Source organism: Ursus maritimus, unplaced genomic scaffold (genome assembly GCF_017311325.1).
Source record: "Ursus maritimus isolate PB19 unplaced genomic scaffold, ASM1731132v1 scaffold_34, whole genome shotgun sequence".
Taxonomy (NCBI): Eukaryota; Metazoa; Chordata; class Mammalia; order Carnivora; family Ursidae; genus Ursus; species Ursus maritimus.
Genome location: NW_024426008.1, coordinates 20,808,414 through 20,828,930, shown reverse-complemented (window position 1 = coordinate 20,828,930; position 20,517 = coordinate 20,808,414). Strand labels below are relative to the sequence as shown.

General features: G+C 44.9%; 1 protein-coding gene across 1 annotated transcript in view; it reads right to left on the bottom strand.

Moving 5' to 3' along the window:
* Positions 1-2,505: 2,505 nt before the first annotated feature.
* Positions 2,506-20,517, bottom strand: part of SMARCA2 (SWI/SNF related, matrix associated, actin dependent regulator of chromatin, subfamily a, member 2) — a 171,003-nt gene continuing 152,991 nt past the window's right edge. The window contains exons 32-34 of the mRNA XM_040620135.1: positions 19,445-19,577; positions 4,486-4,628; positions 2,506-3,403 (exon numbers count right to left, since the gene is read on the bottom strand). Of these exons, the coding sequence (XP_040476069.1) occupies positions 3,368-3,403; positions 4,486-4,628; positions 19,445-19,577 (312 nt within the window). The 3' untranslated portion in view covers positions 2,506-3,367. The remainder of the gene's footprint in view (positions 3,404-4,485; positions 4,629-19,444; positions 19,578-20,517) is intronic.

Sequence of the window (20,517 nt, the reverse complement as noted above, 5' to 3'; positions counted from 1 at the left end):
ACGCGGTGACAGTGTATCTGAGCACGGACAGCAGTTGTGTTTTATCGGGCTTGATGTAGCTCTTTAGTACATTTGAGAAGACGGATAGACTGAGCTACGCTTCCGGGATATCTGTAGAGTAAGACTGTTGATATAAGTCTCACGGGGACCACCTTTATTCAGGAGGGGAGACTAGGTCTCTGTCTTTCGCTCAGCAGACCAAAACCATTTCCGCAAGTATTACACCTGCTCAGTCCTGATGAGGTGCAGGTCAAGGACGAATGAAGGTTGCTTCCTTGTAGATGCGGATGACAGAAGAGCTCTGTCCCGGAGAGAGGGAGGAAGCGTTCGGCCTTTCCCCTTACTCCGGTTTAGGTTGATTGGACTACAGTGACAGTTGCGTGACGGATGTGTACACCGGTACCAATGACAGAAATCAAGACCGCGTTCCATGTGGCCGCCTGTCGCTCCCCAGGAGCGAAACGGTAGAGTTGAACAATATGGCGGACCCAGCGGTGCTCTTCCACCCGGAGCCCGCATCCGGGTCCCCCGGGGGGCGGAAGCGCGGTCCACGGCCGCCGGGTCTCCCGCCGCAGCTGGGGTCTCCCGGACGAGGTTCTGGTCCTCGGGGAGAGGCTTGTCACTGAGCAGGGAGAGCCAGGGTAGCAGAGGAGCCCAGCCCAGGACCTTGGGTCTGGGAGGAGAGTCCTGAGCCAGGACTGACGGGGAAGCAGGGTTGTGGCTGCAAGCGCAGAGCAAATGCACTCCTGGGTTTATCCACGAGACCAGAGCCGCGCCTCCCCCGCCGCACGGAACGTGGGCCCCGGAGCCGCAAGTCTCGCTTCCAGATTCAGCTTTGGTGCACTGGCCACAGCTGTTTGGTCTCTTGGTTGCATGATCCTTCCTTGCAAAAAGGGAACGAGAACTGTGCCTTCTTCACAGCGTTCCTATAATTAAATACACCCATGAAGGGATCCAGTAGATGGGCCTAGACTCTCAGCTTCCTTCCTACATTCCTAGTAAACCGGGACCTTGGTAAGAACTATGGCTGCCTCGTGGGCTCGGCTACTCGAGCTCAACGAAAAGGCCGGGCCGAGGAGGATACAAATAGGCGGCAGCCCCGTGCAGGTTGGCCTGCGTCTCGCTCACGGGCGCTCCCTCACCCTGCCGCCTCTCCTGTCTGCTAGGGCCAGGGAGAACGCCACACCGCAGACCGCGCGATCAGACTGCGAGAACATTCTTCCACGGTGGAAAGCCTGAGTCACAAAGGCAGTGGCTTGGATGGCTTTATGACAGCAGTGCCTCCAAGGCTGAGAAGAGAGTCCAACGTGTACATGAAGTAGAGGAAACGGAGGGTAGCAGTGCAACAGGACTCTCCTCTTTGAGCTGAAACCAAACCATTCAATCACAAACTCTAATCCAGTTCCCCCTCACTGGGGAGCCCCAAGCCTATTGTGGTCAGCAAACTCGACAAAGGGTAAGAGGAAACTCAACACACTCTGTGATGCCTAGGCTAACTGGAAATGCGGACAGGAGAATGGACACTTAGAGGGACAAGGGAGGGTCTCAGGAGGCTGCGTTTGGCGTGGGTCCAATTTCCTACAAGATTTGAAGTAGGATGCCGCGGGGATTCTTCATGTTAGGAAAGCCAGAATTGTGGCATTCTCCCTGGGCGATTCTAGGGAAGGATGTTTTCATCCACCCATTAGAGAGGAGAGAAAACTTTTCCACTTTGGTCCCTGCAGTCACGAGTTCCATAAGGAAGAGGGTGCTATCCGCCTTTGAAAATTTTCAAAACAAATAAATGCAAGACAGATGTGGGACAGTTGGGGAACATGACTGTGATGACACAGGTGATACTAGGAAACTACTGTTAATTCCCTTCGGTGTGAAAGTAGGATTGTGGGAGCCAGAGAGATGGCTTGAATTGTAGGGAGGTTCGTGCTGAAGTATTTCGGGGTGAAGTGTCATGATGTCTGGGACTTAATTTCAAAATGGTTTAATGTAAAGAGCAGGAGGACAAAGTATTAATCGTTGTTGGGCCTTGGTAGGAGAGCACAGGCGTGCATGGAACCCATCTTTCTCTTGAGCACTTGTGAAATCTTTCAAAATCAAAAAGATATTAATACAGATTTGTTATGTACCATATTATATAGCACACTATAAATCTGTGTTACCATAGAGATGAGCTGGCGCGTAAACAATTTAAAGCACTAGAAAAGGTGGAGCAGGGGCTTAGGGTGGCTGGGTCCCTGGCCACATGTCTCCTGGTGCTTGAGATTAAAATCGTAAAAGTTCTGGACTCCTCTCCTTTGTGGCAAACCTGATTCGTTCCAGGAGACTGGTGCTCTCCGTCTTTTTTCTTTTTTTTCCTACCAAGCATGCCGTAGCCAGAGCCTATCCAGCCCTCTGCAGGAGACCTTCACTCAGGCACCAGGGATGCAATTCCCTAGAACTCAAAACACAAGAGGCAGTGTTTGCTGAGCTAAATTATCTCTTTATTAGGAAAGCACCAACACCACATTCTTGGAAATTACTGGAATTTTATTTGCCTCAGGCTTATGACTTGCAACCAAAGACATTGTGCAAAGAAAGCAAAGATTAAGTACACTTTAGGGAGAAGGAGACGATACACACCGGTAACATAGGAGATCAGGTGGATAAAAGAAGCCATCCAGTACACTATATAGATTAGATTGCAATATTCAATAGCGTTTTCAACAGAACTTTGTTTTGTTTAACTCAAGAGCAAAAAAAAATTAAGCAATGTTTACAGTAGACATAAATCTTATACAGTTCAAAAAGCATTTTTTTTTCAGATCATAGAGCATAAAATGGAAAAATGTCTATGCAGGTGAAGTCTAACTACTGTACATTTATTACCTATTAAAGTTGCTTATATGTACCACAGTGTAAAAAAAAAAATACCGAACAAATTAAAACCTTGAAAATTGCCTGATGAAAAATAAAATAACCAGTGGCTTTTAATGGCTTCTCCTGGTTATCAGTGCTACAAAAAGACAAAAAAATCTTCTCATCTGAACAGGTGGTAAAACCAGGCACAATCAAACCGTTACCAAATTAGACCCACCCATAGAAATATACTATCCACCCACATATTTTCCATCAAAAGCTTTGTCTGTTTTAATCTTTGAATCTTTGAGGCCCATTTGGTCACAATATGTTACAAATATTTGTGTATGTGCGTGTCGTGTGTTTTTACACCATGATATCATATGTTTGTCTGGCACTATCCTAAAGCTAGTTTATAGATGATGATGATACAAAGACAACCCAGGGCCCATAGGACAAATGAACTCACTGGGCAGAAATGAGAGAGGAGAGGAAGGAGTTCAGTTCTACCGAGGGGAAAAAAGGTCCATACTGATCACTCATCATCAGTCCCACTTGCTTCTGACTGTTCCTAAAAATAAACATAGGATAAAAATGCATGAAATCACACATAGGAAAAAGACCTAATAAACCCTCCAGAGCCAAAGTAGAAAAAAGATGACATTTTGGAAAGGGCTAACCCACATCTCCGCATTCTGTGGCAAGGTGGCGGGACACTTGGGAGGAATCCCAGCTCAAAAAGGGGAGCTTCTGGCGGGGAGTCCCAAAGCGCTACCCACCATCTGTACCACTGTCTGGCACGAGAAGGTCAAGGCTAGTAACTTTTATTTTTAGCACTGTGGGTTTAGAAAATTCACCAGAGGTCAAAAGGACAATGCAGTCGCTGTCTACTCACGGGTAGGTCTAAAGAAAACACAGCATTTTAAATGTATTTGAAAAAGTCTGGGCCAAGGGTGAAGGCTGGGTGGGGTGGCATTAAGGATTCTCAAGTGTTTTCCATCAGACCCAAATGGCAGCGCACTGCAGGAAAACCCGACTAGCATACAGACTCAAATGGTAAATTCTTTCAGTCGTGGGGGGGAGGGGGTCGTGCTAGGGAACCTGAGGTCTCCTGGAAAGTGGATAAAATGGAGACCACTGGCCCTTGTCCACATCCGGGCACTGCGTGCTAAACCCAGTTACACTGTTTGGGTCTCAGTCCAACCTCTGCCATTTGCTTCTACGACCTGGAGCCAAACACACCTAACCTGGGCCTGGGTTTCTGTGACAGGGCAAGTGACAGCTCTCCTCGGAGGCTCCCACGAGCACTAAAGATGACCTCACAGGGGAAGGGAAGTATTTCAGGGCCTGGCTCCATCCCTGCTCCTGAATTTTTCAAAATTAAAAAGCAGCAGCCATCGAGAAAACTAAGTGCTGGGAAGGTAAGAAAGGAGAAGAGGAAACTCGACTGAGTCGTTTCTCATTTGTGGAGACAGTTAAAGAGGCAGCAACCCAAAGCCCGGAACTCTTTGTCTCGGGCAGCTTAGTTCACAGCCCTCAGGAACGAAATCTCCCCCAGTCTTTACATTTCCATTTCTGGATAATAAAGCAGTTACACGAGAGGAAAGGAGCGGAGAGGGCTTCTGGGCTTCAGCCAAAGCCCGTCCCACTTACATTTTCATCCTGTTCCTCATCGCTGTCGAAATCACTCACTACAGGCTTGGCTTTTCCCCGATTCGGCCTTTTCTTGCCTTTGCCTTTGTCCCGGCCCTTCTCGTCTTTTTTATTGAGCTTGATTTTCACCTTAACAGATTTTGCTACAACAAAAAAACAAAACAGCAGTGAGGAATCGTGGGGAAGGCCTTCCCCAGGGAGTGAAAAGGTCCCGGGAGTGCCCAGTACCTTCTCAATTTATGCCTGTTCTCCATTGTCCCGTTAGCACCTGCCTTCCCTCACAGACCCACCCTGGTTAGGAAGGTATATTACATCGTTACCCCAACCAGGCTACACCAGGGGGTGATATCCCCTGCCAGGCAGCGGGCGGAGTCCCTTTCTGTGGTCTCTGAGTGGTCGGACGGGGACCTTCCTCAGCAGGACACAGAGCTGCCTTTCTCACTTGGGGAGGGTTGTGGGTGTTTATTCAATAGAACTTTGTCAGGACAAAGTACATGTAAGTATAAAGCCTTTTTTTTTTTTTAGAGGCCAGTGTTACCGTGTGGATAACTCTAGTTGACTTGAATGGGATACTATTAACAGCACAGAACGGTACAAAATGGAAAGTGAAATGATTGTGGACACTTTCTTTCCCCCATCTCTACTAGCTCCTGATTGTTTCTGGAAATAATCACAATTATTTGAAGAACAAACAACTGATGGTCTATAATTATATAAAGAATTCCGGCGCGCACACTCACTTGCTTTAGGCATGCCCCAATTAGCCACCTTACCTTCCACCTCACCTATGGGGGACACTTCTGTCCATGAGTGTCTACCTGCCTAATTCTTTCCAAGGCCTGAAAATGTTCTGCCTCAAGGGTCTACGCTAAATGATTTAACCAGTCCTCTAGTGACGGGGTGCTGAAGTTCCCAGCTTTTTTTTGCCAGTATAATAAGCAAAGCTGCTGTAAACCTCTTTGTTGACAGATTTGTCAGAATTTGGGGGAGGTTTGGTGACTATATATCCATATGGCAAATTTCTCAGCGTTCTGTTAAATTAGCCGTCAGTAAGACAGCACCCCTGTCCACCTTCACAGGGCTATTCTGAGCAAAAGAATAAAAACACGTGGGAGAGTTCATCGTGCCAAGGCCACAGAGGTAGGCGTGCAACCCAGCGTACAAGGAACATCTGTTCTGCGGCACTGTTCTGGGATAGGTGTCCACAGCAAATCGTTTTTTAGGACTTGATGATGAAGTCAGCGAGGATGCGGGGCTCTCCTTCACACCAGTCCTACTGGAATTTCAGGTTGGTCGGGCCTCAAGACACCTAGATACTGGTCTGGAGGGAATTATAGCTCCAGAAGGAAGCTCGGAGACCAGTGTTTCTCAGACTTCGTTTGTGAAGTGGGGGAACCCACCACAATATTTACAAAAATGAAATCTTCCGTGGAGGCAGAGGCTGACAACACTGTTGAGCTCAGAGCTGTTCTGACCTGTAGTACCGGCCTACGCCCTCTGCGTCGCCCGAACACGGCAGAGGCGGGCAAATCTGAATATGCAAAATAGTACTCCTGGTCTGGCTTCCGTCCCTTGTACCCAAGTGTCTGCTGCATAGCGGACTTGCAAGGTAGGGGCCTGCTGTTTGGGTGGAGTAACTGGAGAAAAGAAGAAACTATGGGGGGGTGGAAAGGTTGACCTATTAATAGAAAGGCATAAAGATGTAAAGGCCTCTTTAAAAAAAAAGTCTCAATGAAAAAAAACAAAGTATCTATCTGTACAGGTGGAGAACTTCCTGACATTTGGAGTACAGAAAAATCCACTCAAGGTGTGAGAGGGCAGAAGACCGGCAGAAAAGGTAAGAAAATTTCTCTCCAAGTAGATGATTTAGCCACACCTTGGAGGGTGGGATGCTCTTAAGCTACTAGGCTCTGTGTGTCCATGGACATGGGCCTCCAAAAAACCTACCTGCCAGGCCTACCTTGGCTGAAACACTGGACCAGCAGAGGAGCACTGCAAACAGCATCCTAAGGCTTTATGACCCCACCCTTAAGGGCTAATTATCAAGGGTGGCAGGCAGAATAACAGCCCCTTGGAGATGTCCCTGTCCTAATCCCCCAAATGTGACATGACATGGCCAAAGGGATGATGATAATCCTGGATGAACCAGGTGAGCCCTGAGTCCTTACAAAAAGCAGCAGAGCTCCTGGTTCAAGATGGCAACAAAGGAACATTCTGAACTCACCTCCCAAGGACCCACCCAATCTACAGCTACCTGTAGAACAATTTCGTTTGGAAAAAAACCCAAAATGGAGCTGAGTGACTCCTACAGAGCAGGTAAATAAGGAAAACCCATCCACCAGGTAGGAGAGGCTGAGACACACACTCACTATAATCCCACCCTGGGGCTGGCGACCCAAGATTAGGAGGGAACTCAAAATGTGAAGACTCTCCCCAAGGAGTGAAGGGTTTGAACCCCACAGTGGGTACCCCAACAACTTTTAAGACCTGAACCTGATAGAGGAGTCCCTAAAACATCTACCTTTGAGAACCAACAGGTCTCCCATGCGCAAACCCCACAGGGCTCTAATAGCTAAGAACTGGGTCTCTTGCCCCAGGACAGAGACAATGACCAAGCAGCACCTAGGCTTTCGGTGAACGAGGCTTCTTTGTTTTGTTAAAGCATCACCCCAAGGGGCAGGCACCAAATTCGACACACATGTGAGGGCCTGCTGGGGTGCTCTCTAGGGATAGAGGCGTCTTTGCACTTTCCCTCTACCTCACAGCAGTTTAACTCCTGGAAAGGAGTTGTACCCTCCTCTGGTGCCCCGTTTAGCCTCTCCCGCTCCCTCGGGGCACAGCTAAAGACAAGAGTCCAAGATCCCCAGCGCTGTGGTGAAAGAGACGTGTCAACTGATCTTCACGCAGATGGGCTGAGGGGCTAGCTTCTAACGAAACACACATCTAAGGACAGACGGTAACCCTTTCGTGCGACCTTACAGGGTGGGTGTTGAGTTCTTCCTCTGCCACACTCCAGAGAGTCGGTGTCTCCCAAAGGGCGGTACTTACACACACTGGCACGCTGGGTTGTTATGACTGCCAGCCCGCGGCCCTCTTGAGGTCGCCCGGCTCGGGGGCCAGCAGGCTTCTGCTTGGGCCCCAGCAGCCCTGTGCATGTTTGCACACTTGACAAGCCGCTGCCTGAGGGTCTGGAGTCGAAGCAGCCTGAACTGGGATGCTCCCGGAGACCCGCCCCCTTGAGACCATGACTGCTCCTTGACACAACCTTAACTACAGGGGCCCCCAAAACAGGCTGCTTGGACCATCACAGCGGTGAGACAGACAACCAAGAGAGAGGGCCAGGGGGAAGCAGTGTCATCTCCACCAAGAGGCTACTCCTTCAAGAGTCAGAGACGTGGTGGGTTCACTAAGGCATGAAACCAACGCACAGTCAAGGAGAACAGAGACACAGGACTGTGTTCCAAATGAAAGAGGACGAGAAAACCTTAGTTAGGTATACCCTTCACTTCCATTTTCTTAAGGACTTTATCAGACGAGGAATTGAAAATAAGGGCCCTAAAAGTGCTCAGTGAATTGGGTAGGAGGTTGGAGGAACACGGAGAACTGCCACCAAGAGGGAGAGAATACTGACAAGTAGCCCATGAAAGTCACACAGCTGAAGAAAGCAGAGGCCGAACTGGAAGCTGCAGGAGGGGAGTTCCACAGAAGACGGACAGAAACCCGACTGGAGCAGCGTGAAAAGTACACCGGAAACCCCCTAAGGGTAGCAGCAGATTTCTCAGCAGAAACACTAGGAGGGAGTGGCAGATACATGCAGAATGCTCGAAGGAAAAAAGAGGGCCAACCAGGAACACTGAACCTGGCACATCTGTCATTCAGAATTGGAGAAAAATGTTTTCCAGACAAGCAACAGCTGAAGTTCATCGACACAAACTGGCCCTATGAGAAGTGTTACAGGGACTTTTTCGGCAAAAAACAAAAGGTGCAAATAATAAATCACAGTGGTAAATATACAGTGAAGGTAGTGACCTGATCACTTGTGAAGTTAGTATGAAGGTTAAAAGACAAAAGTGGTGAAAGTAACCATAACTACAATAACTAGTTGAGATACACAAGTATATACAGAGATGTAAAATGTAACTTTAAAAATATAAAACCTGGAGCGGGGGCTCAGTTGGTTAAGTATCTGCCTTGGGGTCCTGGGATCAAGTCTCACATCAGGCTTCGCCCTCTGCCCCTCCCCCTCTCTCAAATAAAATCTTTACAAAAATCCTAAAAGGTGGAAAGGGGAGATTAAAAATGTAGAGCCTTAGAAAATGTTAAGTTTTAACAACTTAAAATAGACTGTATTATAAAAGTCTCCTGGCAACACAAAGCGGAAGCCTAGGATAAATACACGAAAGATCAAAAGAACTATGGATACCACTAAACTGAGTCATGTAACCACAGATGAAGAGATGTAAGCGAACAAAGGTGCGGAGAGAAGCCATAAAAACTCCCAAAAGCAATGAACAAAATGGCAGGGAGCACATAGCTATCAATAGTTCATTTAAATATAAATTGGCTAAAGAGGACAATCAAAGGACAGTTGACTGAATGGATTAAAAAAGAAAAAAACAAGACCCAACTCTCTGCTGCCTACAAGAGCCTTCCCTCCAGATCTACAGACCCCCCCGGAGGAGAAGGGATGGAAAAACAGTCCAAGCAAAGTAAAATCTGGAGCAGCAACAGTTAGACCAAACAGACTTTAAAACAAAGACCATACTATGATGATGAAATAACATTCATAAATATGTACGTACCCAACACGAAACAGCTAAATGACACGAAGCAAATATGAGGGATGTAAGGGAAGAAAAGGACAGCAATAGCAGAAAGGGGGGGGACCTTATTACCTCACATCAGTGAATGGCCTTAAATGACATATGAGATCACATAAAGTCAACACATGTTTAGAGAACATTCCATCCAAACACGGGAGACGATACATTCTTCTCAAGGGCGCAGGCAACATTGTCCAGGACTGATATGTTGGGCCACAGAACAGTTCTCCAAACATCTAAGAATGAAATCATGGAAAGCACCTTTTATTTTTGACTACAACAGTATGACACTAGAAATTGCTTACAAGGAGGACACTGGAAAAAAACACAAAGATGTGGATACTAAACATTCTAAACAACCCATGAGTCAACAAAGAAATCAAAAAGGAAATAAAATCTCCGGCACAAATGAAAACGGAAACGCAAGGTTTCGAAATCTGTGGATGCAACACAAGCAGTTCTAAGACGGAAGTTCACGCCAATCCAAGCCTACCTCTAGAAACAAGAAAAATCCCCAATAAACAAAGAACTAGAAAAAGGTAGCCTGAAGTCAGAGAGGACATTAGTGAAATTATGACTAAAAAAATAGAATGCATCAATGTAACTAAAAGGGCATTGTTTGAAATGATAAAACTGATAAACCTCTAGCCAGATTCCTCAAACGAGGGCTTAAATAAAATCAGAAATGCAAAGGATCATAAGCAACTACTATAAACTTTTATATGCCAACAAATTGGAAAACAGAAAAAAAACGGATCCATTCCTAGAAACTATCTTCCAAGCCTCTATTACGAAGAAATAGAAAAGCTGAATAGAGCAAATCCAAGTAATTAAATTGAATCAGTAATTTTAAAAACCCACAAAACTGGGGCGCCTGGGTGGCACAGCGGTTGAGCGTCTGCCTTCGGCTCAGGGCGTGATCCCGGCGTTACGGGATCGAGCCCCACATCAGGCTCTTCTGCTATGAGCCTGCTTCTTCCTCTCCCACTCCCCCTGCTGTGTTCCCTCTCTCGCTGTCTCTATCTCTGTTAAATAAATAAATGAAATCTTTAAAAAAAAAACAAAACCCACCAAAGTCCAGGACCAGAAAACTCTACAGGTGAATTCTACCAACCACTTAAAGAACAGTTATAACCTATCCTTAAGTTATTCAAAAAATTGAAGGAGGAATGCTTTCAAATTCATTTTACGGGGCCAGTATTACACAGAGACACTGCAAGAAGAGAAAATACAGGCCAATGCACATGAAGGACACAGATGCAGAAGTTCACAACGAAACGTTAGCAAACTGAATTCAACAATGCGTGAAAAGATCACAGCCATAATCGAGTGGATTTCACGGATGCAGGATGGTTCAAATCCACAGAGCAACGTACTGCACCACAGTAACAAAACGAAGGCTAAACATCATCTCTCAATAGATGCCAAAAACACACGTGATAAAATCAACAGCCCTTTATATTCTCAACAAAGTAGGCATAGAGGGAACATACTGCAACATAATGAAGATCTTATACAAAACCCCACAGCGAACTGCATATTCAAATGGTGAAAAACCGAGAGCTCTTCCTCGAAGATCAGGAACAAGGTCAGGATGCCTACTTTTGCCACTTCTGTTCAACATAGTATTGGAAGTCCTAACCTGAGCAGTCACTGAAGAAAAGGAAATAAAAGGTGTCCACATGGGAAAAGTAGTAAAACTCCCTTTTGACAGAGGACATATTTAGCAAAGCCTGAACACTGCACCAAAACACTATTAGAATGAATTCAATGAATTTGGAAAAGTAGGAGGATACAAACTTTTTTTTTTCTTTTTTTTTTTTAAGATTTTTTTATTTATTTGACAGAGATAGAGACAGCCAGCGAGAGAGGGAACACAAGCAGGGGGAGTGAGAGAGGAAGAAGCAGGCTCATAGCGGAGGAGCCTGATGTGGGGCTCGATCCCATAACGCCGGGATCACGCCCTGAGCCGAAGGCAGACGCTTAACCGCTGTGCCACCCAGGCGCCCCAGGAGGATACAAACTTAACACAGAAATGTTTTGTTTCCATATACGACTAATGAGCTATCAGAGAAATGAAGAAAATAATCCTGCTTACAACTGCACCGAAATAATAAAATACCTAGGGATGAATTTAACCAAGGAGATGTAAGACCTGTACTCTGAACATTTTAAGACACCGATGAAAGAAACTGAAGAGGACACGAATAGTGGAAAGCTACACCATGCTTGTGGGTTAGAAAGCTTAGGATTATTAAAATGTCCATACTATCCACAGCAATCTAAAGATTCAGTACAATCCCCACGATGACGTGAATGGCGTTTTCCCACAGAACTGGAACAAATAATGCTAAAATTTGTACAGAACCACCAAGGACATCAAATAGCCAGAGCAATCTTGAGAAAGAACAAAGCCAGAGGTATTAAGCTCCCTCATTTCCAACTACACTACAGATCTACAGTAATGAAAACAGCATGGACCGGCGTGGAAACAGACACACAGAGCAATGGAACCGAACAGAGGGCTCAGAAATAAACCCACGCTTATATGGTCAAAGGAAGCAAGACTATATAATCGGGGAAAAGACAGTCTCTCCAATAAATGGTGCTGAGAAAACGGGGCAGCTACATGCAAAAACGTGAAACTGGACCACTATCTTATATCAAATACAAAATAAATTCAAAATGCAATAAAAGGTTAAAGGTGAGACCTGAAACCATAAAACTCCTACAAGAAAACACACAGTAAGCGGACATCAGTTTTAGTATTTTTTTTGGTACTAGTTGCTTCAGGCGATGGCAACAAAAGCTAAAATAAATGGACTACATCATACTAAAAAGCTTCTGTACAGTGAAGGAAACCATCAACAAAAGGAAAAGACAACCTACTGAATGTTACAGATACTTGCAAGTCATACATCCAATGAGGGGTTAATATCCAAAATATATAAAGAACTCATAAAACTTAATAACAAACACAACCCAATTTAAAAAAAAAAAAAAAGGGTAGAGGACTTGAATAGACATTTCCCAAAGATGCCAGCCAACAGGCACATGAAAAGAGGCTCAACATCACTCGTCGTCAAGGAAACAGAAATCAAAACCACAATGAGAAAGCACTGCACACCTGTCAGATTGGCTATTATCGAAAAGAAGTGCTGGCGAGGGTGCAGAAGACAAAGGAAGCCTCCTGCACCGCTGGTGGAAATGGCAGTTTGTGCAGCCCCTAGAGAAAACACAATGGAGATTCTGTAAAAAATTAAAAGTAGTACTACCACATGATCCAGCGATGCCAGTTCTGGGTATTGATCTGAAAAAGGAAAACACGAATTCAAAGCGATAGATGTGCCCCTCTGTTCATTTCCGTATCATTTACAACAGCCACGATACAGAAGCAACCCAAGCATCCAGTGATAGACGTGATCTATACACACAATGAAATAGTACTCAGCCACAAAAAAGAATGAAATCTTGCCATTTGCTGCCACATGGACAGATTGAGAGGATATAATGAAATAAGTCAGGTGGAGAAGACAAATGCCATGTAATTTCACTTACATATGGAATCTAAAAAAACAAATGAAGAAAACAGACTCCAGATACAGGAGACAAATGACTGGTTACCAGAGTGGGGAGGAGCGGTGAAGGGGACTTCACAAACTCCAATTTATAAAGTCTTAGATAGAGATAAAATGGACAGCATAGGGAATATAGCCAATAATACTGTTATAACTTTTTATGGATTCAGATGGCAACTAGACTTAGTGTGGGGACCAGTTTGTAATATATAAAAATATCAAATCACTATGATGTACACCTGAAACTAACAGGATACAGTATGTCAATAATACTTCAATAAAACCATCCATCTATATGCTGCCCACAAAATCATTCAGCTCTAAAGAAACAGACTGAAAGTGAAGGGATAGAGAAAGATATCCCATGCCAATCAAAACCAGAACAAAGCTGGGGCAGCTATAGTTATATCAGACAAAATAAACTTTTACAGAAGACTGGAATAAGAAAAAGAGCATGACGTAATGAGGAATGACGTAATGAGGAATGGGTCCATCCACCAAGAGGATAAAACATCTGTGATTATTTACGCACCATCATAGGCACACATATACATAAAGCAAATACTAATGGACATAAAGAGACAGCAATACAGTAATAGTACGCGACTTCAGTACTCCAGTTACATCAGTGGAGAGATCAACCCGGAAGAAAAGCAAGAAGGAAACATAGGTCTTAGGTGACATGTTGGATCAGAGGGACTTAACAGATACATACCGAACATTTCATCCAAAACCAGAATACACATTCTTAAGTGCACGTGGGATAATCTCCAGGATAAGTCAGACATGAGGCCGCAAACCAAATCTTAACAAACTTAAAAAGACTGAAATATAAAGCATCTTTTCTGACCACAATGGAATGAAAACAGAAATTGAGTATAAGAAGAAAACTGGTAAAGAGGCGCCTGGGTGGCACAGTCGTTAAGCGTCTGCCTTCGGCTCAGGGCGTGATCCCAGCGTTCTGGGATCGAGCCCCACATCGGGCTCCTCCGCTATGAGCCTGCTTCTTCCTCTCCCACTCCCCCTGCTTGTGTTCCCTCTCTCACTGGCTGTCTCTTTCTCTGTCAAATAAATAAATAAAATCTTAAAAAAAAAACTGGTAAATTAAAACATGTGGAGATTAAAAAATGTTACTGAACCACAAATGGGTCAACAACAAAAAAATCAAAGGAGAAATAAAAAAATTACTTTGAGACAAATGAAAATGAAAACAATACCAAAACTTAGCAAAAGCACTTCTAAGAGGCTACATCAAGAAAGAAGAAAAATCTCAACCTACCTTTAACACCTCAAGGGACTAAAAGAACAAAACAAGTCCAAAGTTAGTAAAAAGAAGGAGCTAATAAAGATCAGAGCAGAAAAAAGTGAAACAGAGTAAAAAGACAATAGAAAAGATCTACGAGACTAAAAGCTGTTTCTTTAAAACAAAATTGACAAACCTTTAGCTACACTCACCAAGAGAAAAAGGTCTCACCTCCGAAATGAAAGAGAAGTTACAACTGAAACACAAAGGATCTGAAGAGACCACTACGAACAACTATATGCCAACACTGTTGACGACTTAGAGGACATAAATTCCTAGGATATACAACCTACCAAGACTGAATCATAAAAAGATAGAAAATACGAACAGATCAGTTACTAGGTTAGAAGATCAATCAGTGATCAAACACCTCCCAACCGACGGAAGTCCACGACCAGACAGCTCCGCTGGGGAACTCTCCCAGACATTCAAGGGAGAATGACGAAGAATCTTCTCGAACTCGAACAATGAAGAAGAAACACTTCCAAACTCATTTTCTGAGGCCGGCATCACCCTGGTAGCAAACCAGACAAGGGTGCTACAAGGGAAGACTATTAAGGCCACTATCCCTGATGAGCACAGATGCAAAAAGTCCTCAACGTATTAGCAATACAAATTGAAATACACATTAAAAGGATCATATACCACAATCAAGAGGGATTTACTCCAGGGCTCCTGGCGGGCTCAGTCGGGAGAGCATGCAACTCTTGATCCCGGGATGGTAAGTGGGTGTCCCACGTTAGGTGTACAGATTACTTAAAATCTTTAAAAAAAAAAAAAAAGGAGAGATGTATTCCGTGCAAGGATGGTTTACATCCATAAGTCAATCAATCAACATGATGTGTCACATTAACAAAACAAAGGATAAAAACCATGATCATCTCAATAGATGTAGAAAAAGCATTTGACAAAATTCAACATTCATTTATGATAGAAACTCTCAACAAAGTGCATATAGAGGGACAAGACGTCAACATACTCAAGGCCATAGAGGACAAGCCCACAGCTAATAATAGTATACTCGATGGAGAAAATCTGAAAGCCTTTCCCCTACGATCAGGACAAAAAGAAGGATGCCCACTCTTGCTACTTTTACTCAACACAGTATTGGAAGTTCTACTGTGAGCAGTTAGGCAAGAAAAAGAAAAGGCACCCAAGTTGGAAAGGAAGAAGAAAAACTGTCACCATTTGCAGATCTTATATAAAGAACACCCTAAAGATTCCCCCAATGACTCAAAATATGTTAGAGCCAATCGAAGAATTCAGTGGAATGATACAAAATCAATATGCTAAAATCTTTTGTGTTTATACACACTAGTAACAAGCTCTCAGAAAATATCAAGAAAACTACTCTATTTACAGTTGCCTCACAAAGAATAAAATACCTAAGAATAAATTTAACTTGAGGAGGTGAAAGACCTGTAAGCTGAAAGCTATCAGACGTGAATGAAACAAAGGGAAGCATCCACAGAGAAATGGAAAAAAATATTAGTGCTACCAACTGGAAGAAACAGCATTGTTAACAAGTCCATACTAGCCAAAGCAACCTGCAGATTCCATGCCATCTATCAAAATTCCAATGGCATTTTTCACAGAAATTGAAGGAACAATCCCCTAAAACTTGAATCAAGCCATAAAAGGTCCAGAGTAGCCAAACAAGCTTGAGAAAGAACAAAGCTGGAGGTACCACGCTCAGCGATTTCAAACTATATTACAAAGCTGGAGCAATCAAAACAGTATGGTGTTGGCATGAAAACCAGACACGAGATCAGTGCAACAGAACAGAGCACCCAGAAATAAAGCACACACACGGTCGCTTTACAGCAGAGCCAAGATCATACCATGGTGAAGGGACAGGCTCTTCAGGAAATGGTACTGGGAAAACAGGACAGGACAGCCACATGCCAGAAAATGAAACTGGATCACTAGCTTACACATGACAAGAATTATTTCAACACGGATTAAAGACGAGCACACGATCCAAAACCGTAAAACTCCTAGAAGAAAACAGGCAGGACGCTCCTTGACGTTAATCTTGACTTACGGTGTCTGCTCCGAAAAATCACTGCTGGCAAAAGCAAAAATACACAAGTGTGACTGTATCAGATGAAGAAGCCTCTGCACGGCCACGGAAACCATCCACGAAATGGAAAAGCAACTGACCGCATGGGAGAAAACTGCCCATCATCTCTGTTAAGGAGCTGACGTTCAACATCTGTAAAGACCTTCTACCTTCATTAGCAAAGCAAGCCAGTTCAAAACGGGCCAAGAATTTGAATAGACACGTTCCCAAAGACATACACAGACGGCCAACAAGTACACGACACGGCGCTCAACGTCTCTCTTCATCGGGGAAATGGGAGCTCGAAACCACGAGGTATCACCTCACGCCCGTCAAAATGGCTAGTATCAAAAGGACCAGAAGAGTGTGGGTGAGGATGTGGAGAAAAGGGGACCCTTGTACCCTGTTGGCGGGCATGCAAATTTGTGCAGCCACCACGGAAAACAGTAGAGGGTCCTCAACAATTTTTTAAAAAAGGACATTATCCAGCAATTCCACGTGTGGGTATTTACATGAAGAACATAACACTAAGTTAGAAAGATGTGTGAACCCCCATGTTCACTGCAGCGTCACTTAGAGTCAAGATCTGAAAACAACTAAGTGCCCACAGACGGCTGAATAAAGAAAGTGTGTGTGTGTGTGTGTGTGTAGTGGAATATTATTCGGCCATAAAAATAATGAAATCCTGCTATTTGTGGCAACATTGATGGATCCAGAGGGCATTACACTAAGTGAAATGAGCAAAATAACCGTATGATCTTACTTAAATGTGGTTTCTTAAAAATAAAACCAAAAACCCCTGAGGCAAGTTGCGGGGTGTGGTGAGGGAAGGGGTCAAAAGGGACTACGTCGGTAAGTCCGGGGCGCGGTCGAGCGTGGTAACTATAGTTACTTCTGTGCATGTGACCGTTGCTGAGAAAGTAGATCTTCTACGTTCCCAGCAAAAGGAAACATTCGTAACTCCTTGCGGTGATGGCTATTGCCCAGGTTTACTGTGAGCATTTTACACTCTACTCAGCTATCAAACCTGTATGCTGTACACCTGCAACTAAGATGTCAATTACACCCTCAGTTTTAAAAAGAAGAGGAGGCAGAAGAGAGCGTCAAAGAGAGGCAGCGTGAGGAGGGTGCGCGGGATACGGGTCTCGCCTGGCAGACCCACCGCTCGCTGCAACCTGTGGAATTGTGGGTAATACATTTGGGTTGTTTAAGCCACTGGTTTGTGTTGGTTCATGACAGCGGCCCCAGAAAGCTAACACACTGCATCTCAGGAGAGCTCAGAGAAACTAAACCACGAGGGGTGAGAGGGCAGGTCTCTGAAAGCGGATTAGAGACATGGCTCTAAAATAAGGGGCGATCTTGTTAAGGTCTGTTATGTAGACCTAAGGCATCAAATGCTGGGACCTCGGAACCGGGGAGCAACCGAATGGAACTGGAAAAGGTTAGACACTGAGAACAGATGTAGGTGTGGAGACACAGACACTCGTCACGCTGCTGACAGAGATCGCAACTCCAGCGTGGGGGGCAGGACGCATGCGTCCGATGTTTGAAAAACGTCTGCACTGATTTCAGGGTAGACGTTTTCAGGACAGTATTTAGAGTGAGATTGATAACGTTTTGTTAGACTCATTAATGAATAGTAACATATTGATGTCTGAAGGCACTCATTGCTACGGGAAAATGTTCATAATATAGAAAATTAGGCTGCGAAAACAGTGTGCTGTGCTTTATAAAGAAAACAGGTAGAGAAACAACTGGAAGGCAAATTCTCAAAATGCTAAATGTATACCGGGTAATGGCATTACAAATTGTCCTTTCTTAAAAAAATATATTTTTTCCAAGTTGTCTGCACTAAGTATGTAATCAAGAACAAATCTAATAAAAAAGAATTTGAAGTCTACCTGTACTGTTTCATATAGCAGACCATAAGCTACTGGGATTAATTACTTAGGAGGTATGGGGTGAGGACATAATTAGGTAAGAAAGTTCAGACTTTTGAAGGCAGCCTTAACCCTGTCTAAATATAAGGGTCATCAACCACGGCTGCAATGAAGCTAAGACAGAAGAGGTCTTGGGTGCAAAATTTCTGAATGGATAAAGCAGCGCGCGCACACAGAGTAATAGTAGGCAACCACACACACAAAAAAAGAAATTTTGCCATTTGCAACAACATGGATGGAGCTAGAATATTACGCTGAATAAGTCCGAGAAAGACAAATGGTCCCGAGTGGGACCATATGATCCCACTCATATGTGGAATTTAAGACACCAAAAAAACGAGCCAAGGAAAAAAAAACAAACCAAGAAACAGACTCTTAACCATCAGTTTGTTCTCTATAGTTACCAGAGCGGGGATGGCGGGATGGGGGAAACAGGCGGTGGGGATGGAGGGATGTACCCATCTGAAGGGCATGGAGAAAGGTACAGATTTGGTGAATCACTATTGTACCCCTGAAACTAACATAACACTCTAAGGTAACTAAAAACTTAATTTAAAAAATTTCTGAAGGCACCAAAACTCAGTAATCCAGGTAAATATCCTAATGCAGTATTTGAAAAGCTCCAAATGCAAAAAAAAAAAAAAAAAATCCGTGATGTGTAAAATACCAGAATTTTAAATACCGACGGGGCCTGTGTTTGATCCACGACGGATAAGATGGACCACGTTTCCAGCTTACGTTGACAATTACTTTCTAAGACACGGATTCTCACAGTGTGCTTGGTCCTGGGCCCGGCAGCCCAGTTAGAAATGCTCGCAAGCCCCAACACAGGTTACAGAATCAGAAACTCCGGGGGTGGCGCCCAGGAATCAATGCTCCATCAGTCCCCCCAGGGGAGAAGACCACTGTGTTACACCGCGGATAGGGGGTATGAAGAGCAATGTTGACAGAAAACGGATTTCACGCCGACTTTTCAAAGACAGCATTCAGTGAGCGTTTGCTAGGAGGCTGGCCCTATGCTAAGCTCCCGGCGTGCCCGGCAGGCGTTTGTGGTTCCTGGGTCTTAGAAGAAGAGTGACCTTGAGCAGGGTTACTTACGTCCACTGCCTAAGGTGGCCCAGCAAGGACACGGGAGACCACGGAATAGAAACCAGACCTGCTGGCCTCGAGCGTCTGTGATGTTAGCCTCTGTGGAACCGTCTATGCAGCTGGCCAAGGGCAAGGCAGTGTAGGAAGCACAGGCGTGGGCTTACCCTCCGACTCGGACTCCTCCTCCTCTTCCTCCTCCTCCTCTTCATTACTGTCGTCCTCACTCTCTTCCTCTTTGGCGATTTTCTGCCGGGCACTCTTAAACACGGACTGCAAGACGATCGAGTCTTCGTAGATCTAAAGGGTCACAGAGGCGCTGGTTAAAAACCGCAAGCTGGGGACCCGAGGTCCTCAACCAGAACGCGCTCTTCTCCTCCTTGAGGAACACACGTGCTTCGTTATCCGTGAATCCTGTTAGAAACACCCCTAGCTTCTGTGCCTGCAGGAAACCCAACAGGGAAACCCTAAGCTCAAGCACAGGCCCACGGATTCCTCTGGGAAAAAAAAAAGTCCATTCGTGGTTGAAATTGTGTGTGTGTGTGTGTGTGTGTGCGCGCGCGCACACGTGTGCATGTGTGTCCGCGTGCACGGGCCTATAGACTTAGGGAAGCATGGGCTTCCGTAAGCTAGCCTCTCATTTTTGACAACAAAAGGAGTATTTCACCAACTGCATTTCTTGCTTGGATTGTTCTCTCAGATACTGTGGAAAAGGGACCTCCTATAAAGTGCACGTCCCCCAACAAAACGGAGGCTCTTCTGGATTTGGGGCTTATCAGCACCCACTGCTACTGCTCTATCAATACTTCCCGTTTAGTGTCTGCACAGACCTGAGCACAGCCCCGTGGAGTCGCTAAGGTCTGAAGTTCAAAAATGGTCCCTTTTCTCAAACACCTGAAAACTAGGAAGTACTGTCTGATCCAGCACCCCGCCTCTCGGTATATAGCGGGAGCGGAGAGCGAGGCCTCGCGGGGAGATCTGCACCCCAGTTCACAGCACCGCTAGTGATTCTGGATCGCCGAGGGGTACCAAGCCAGGGTCCACCGACGGGGGAACAAAATGCAGTATCTATGGAAAATGAATTCGTCAGCCTTAAAAAGGAGAAACCCGATTCTTTGGCCCGCTGCAACGAGGATGAAGCCAAGGACATGATGCTGAGTAACATAAGCCGGTCACAAGACGACAGGTGCCCTCTGAGCCCTGTCTAGGAGGCATCTCAAGCAGTCAAATTCATAGGTTC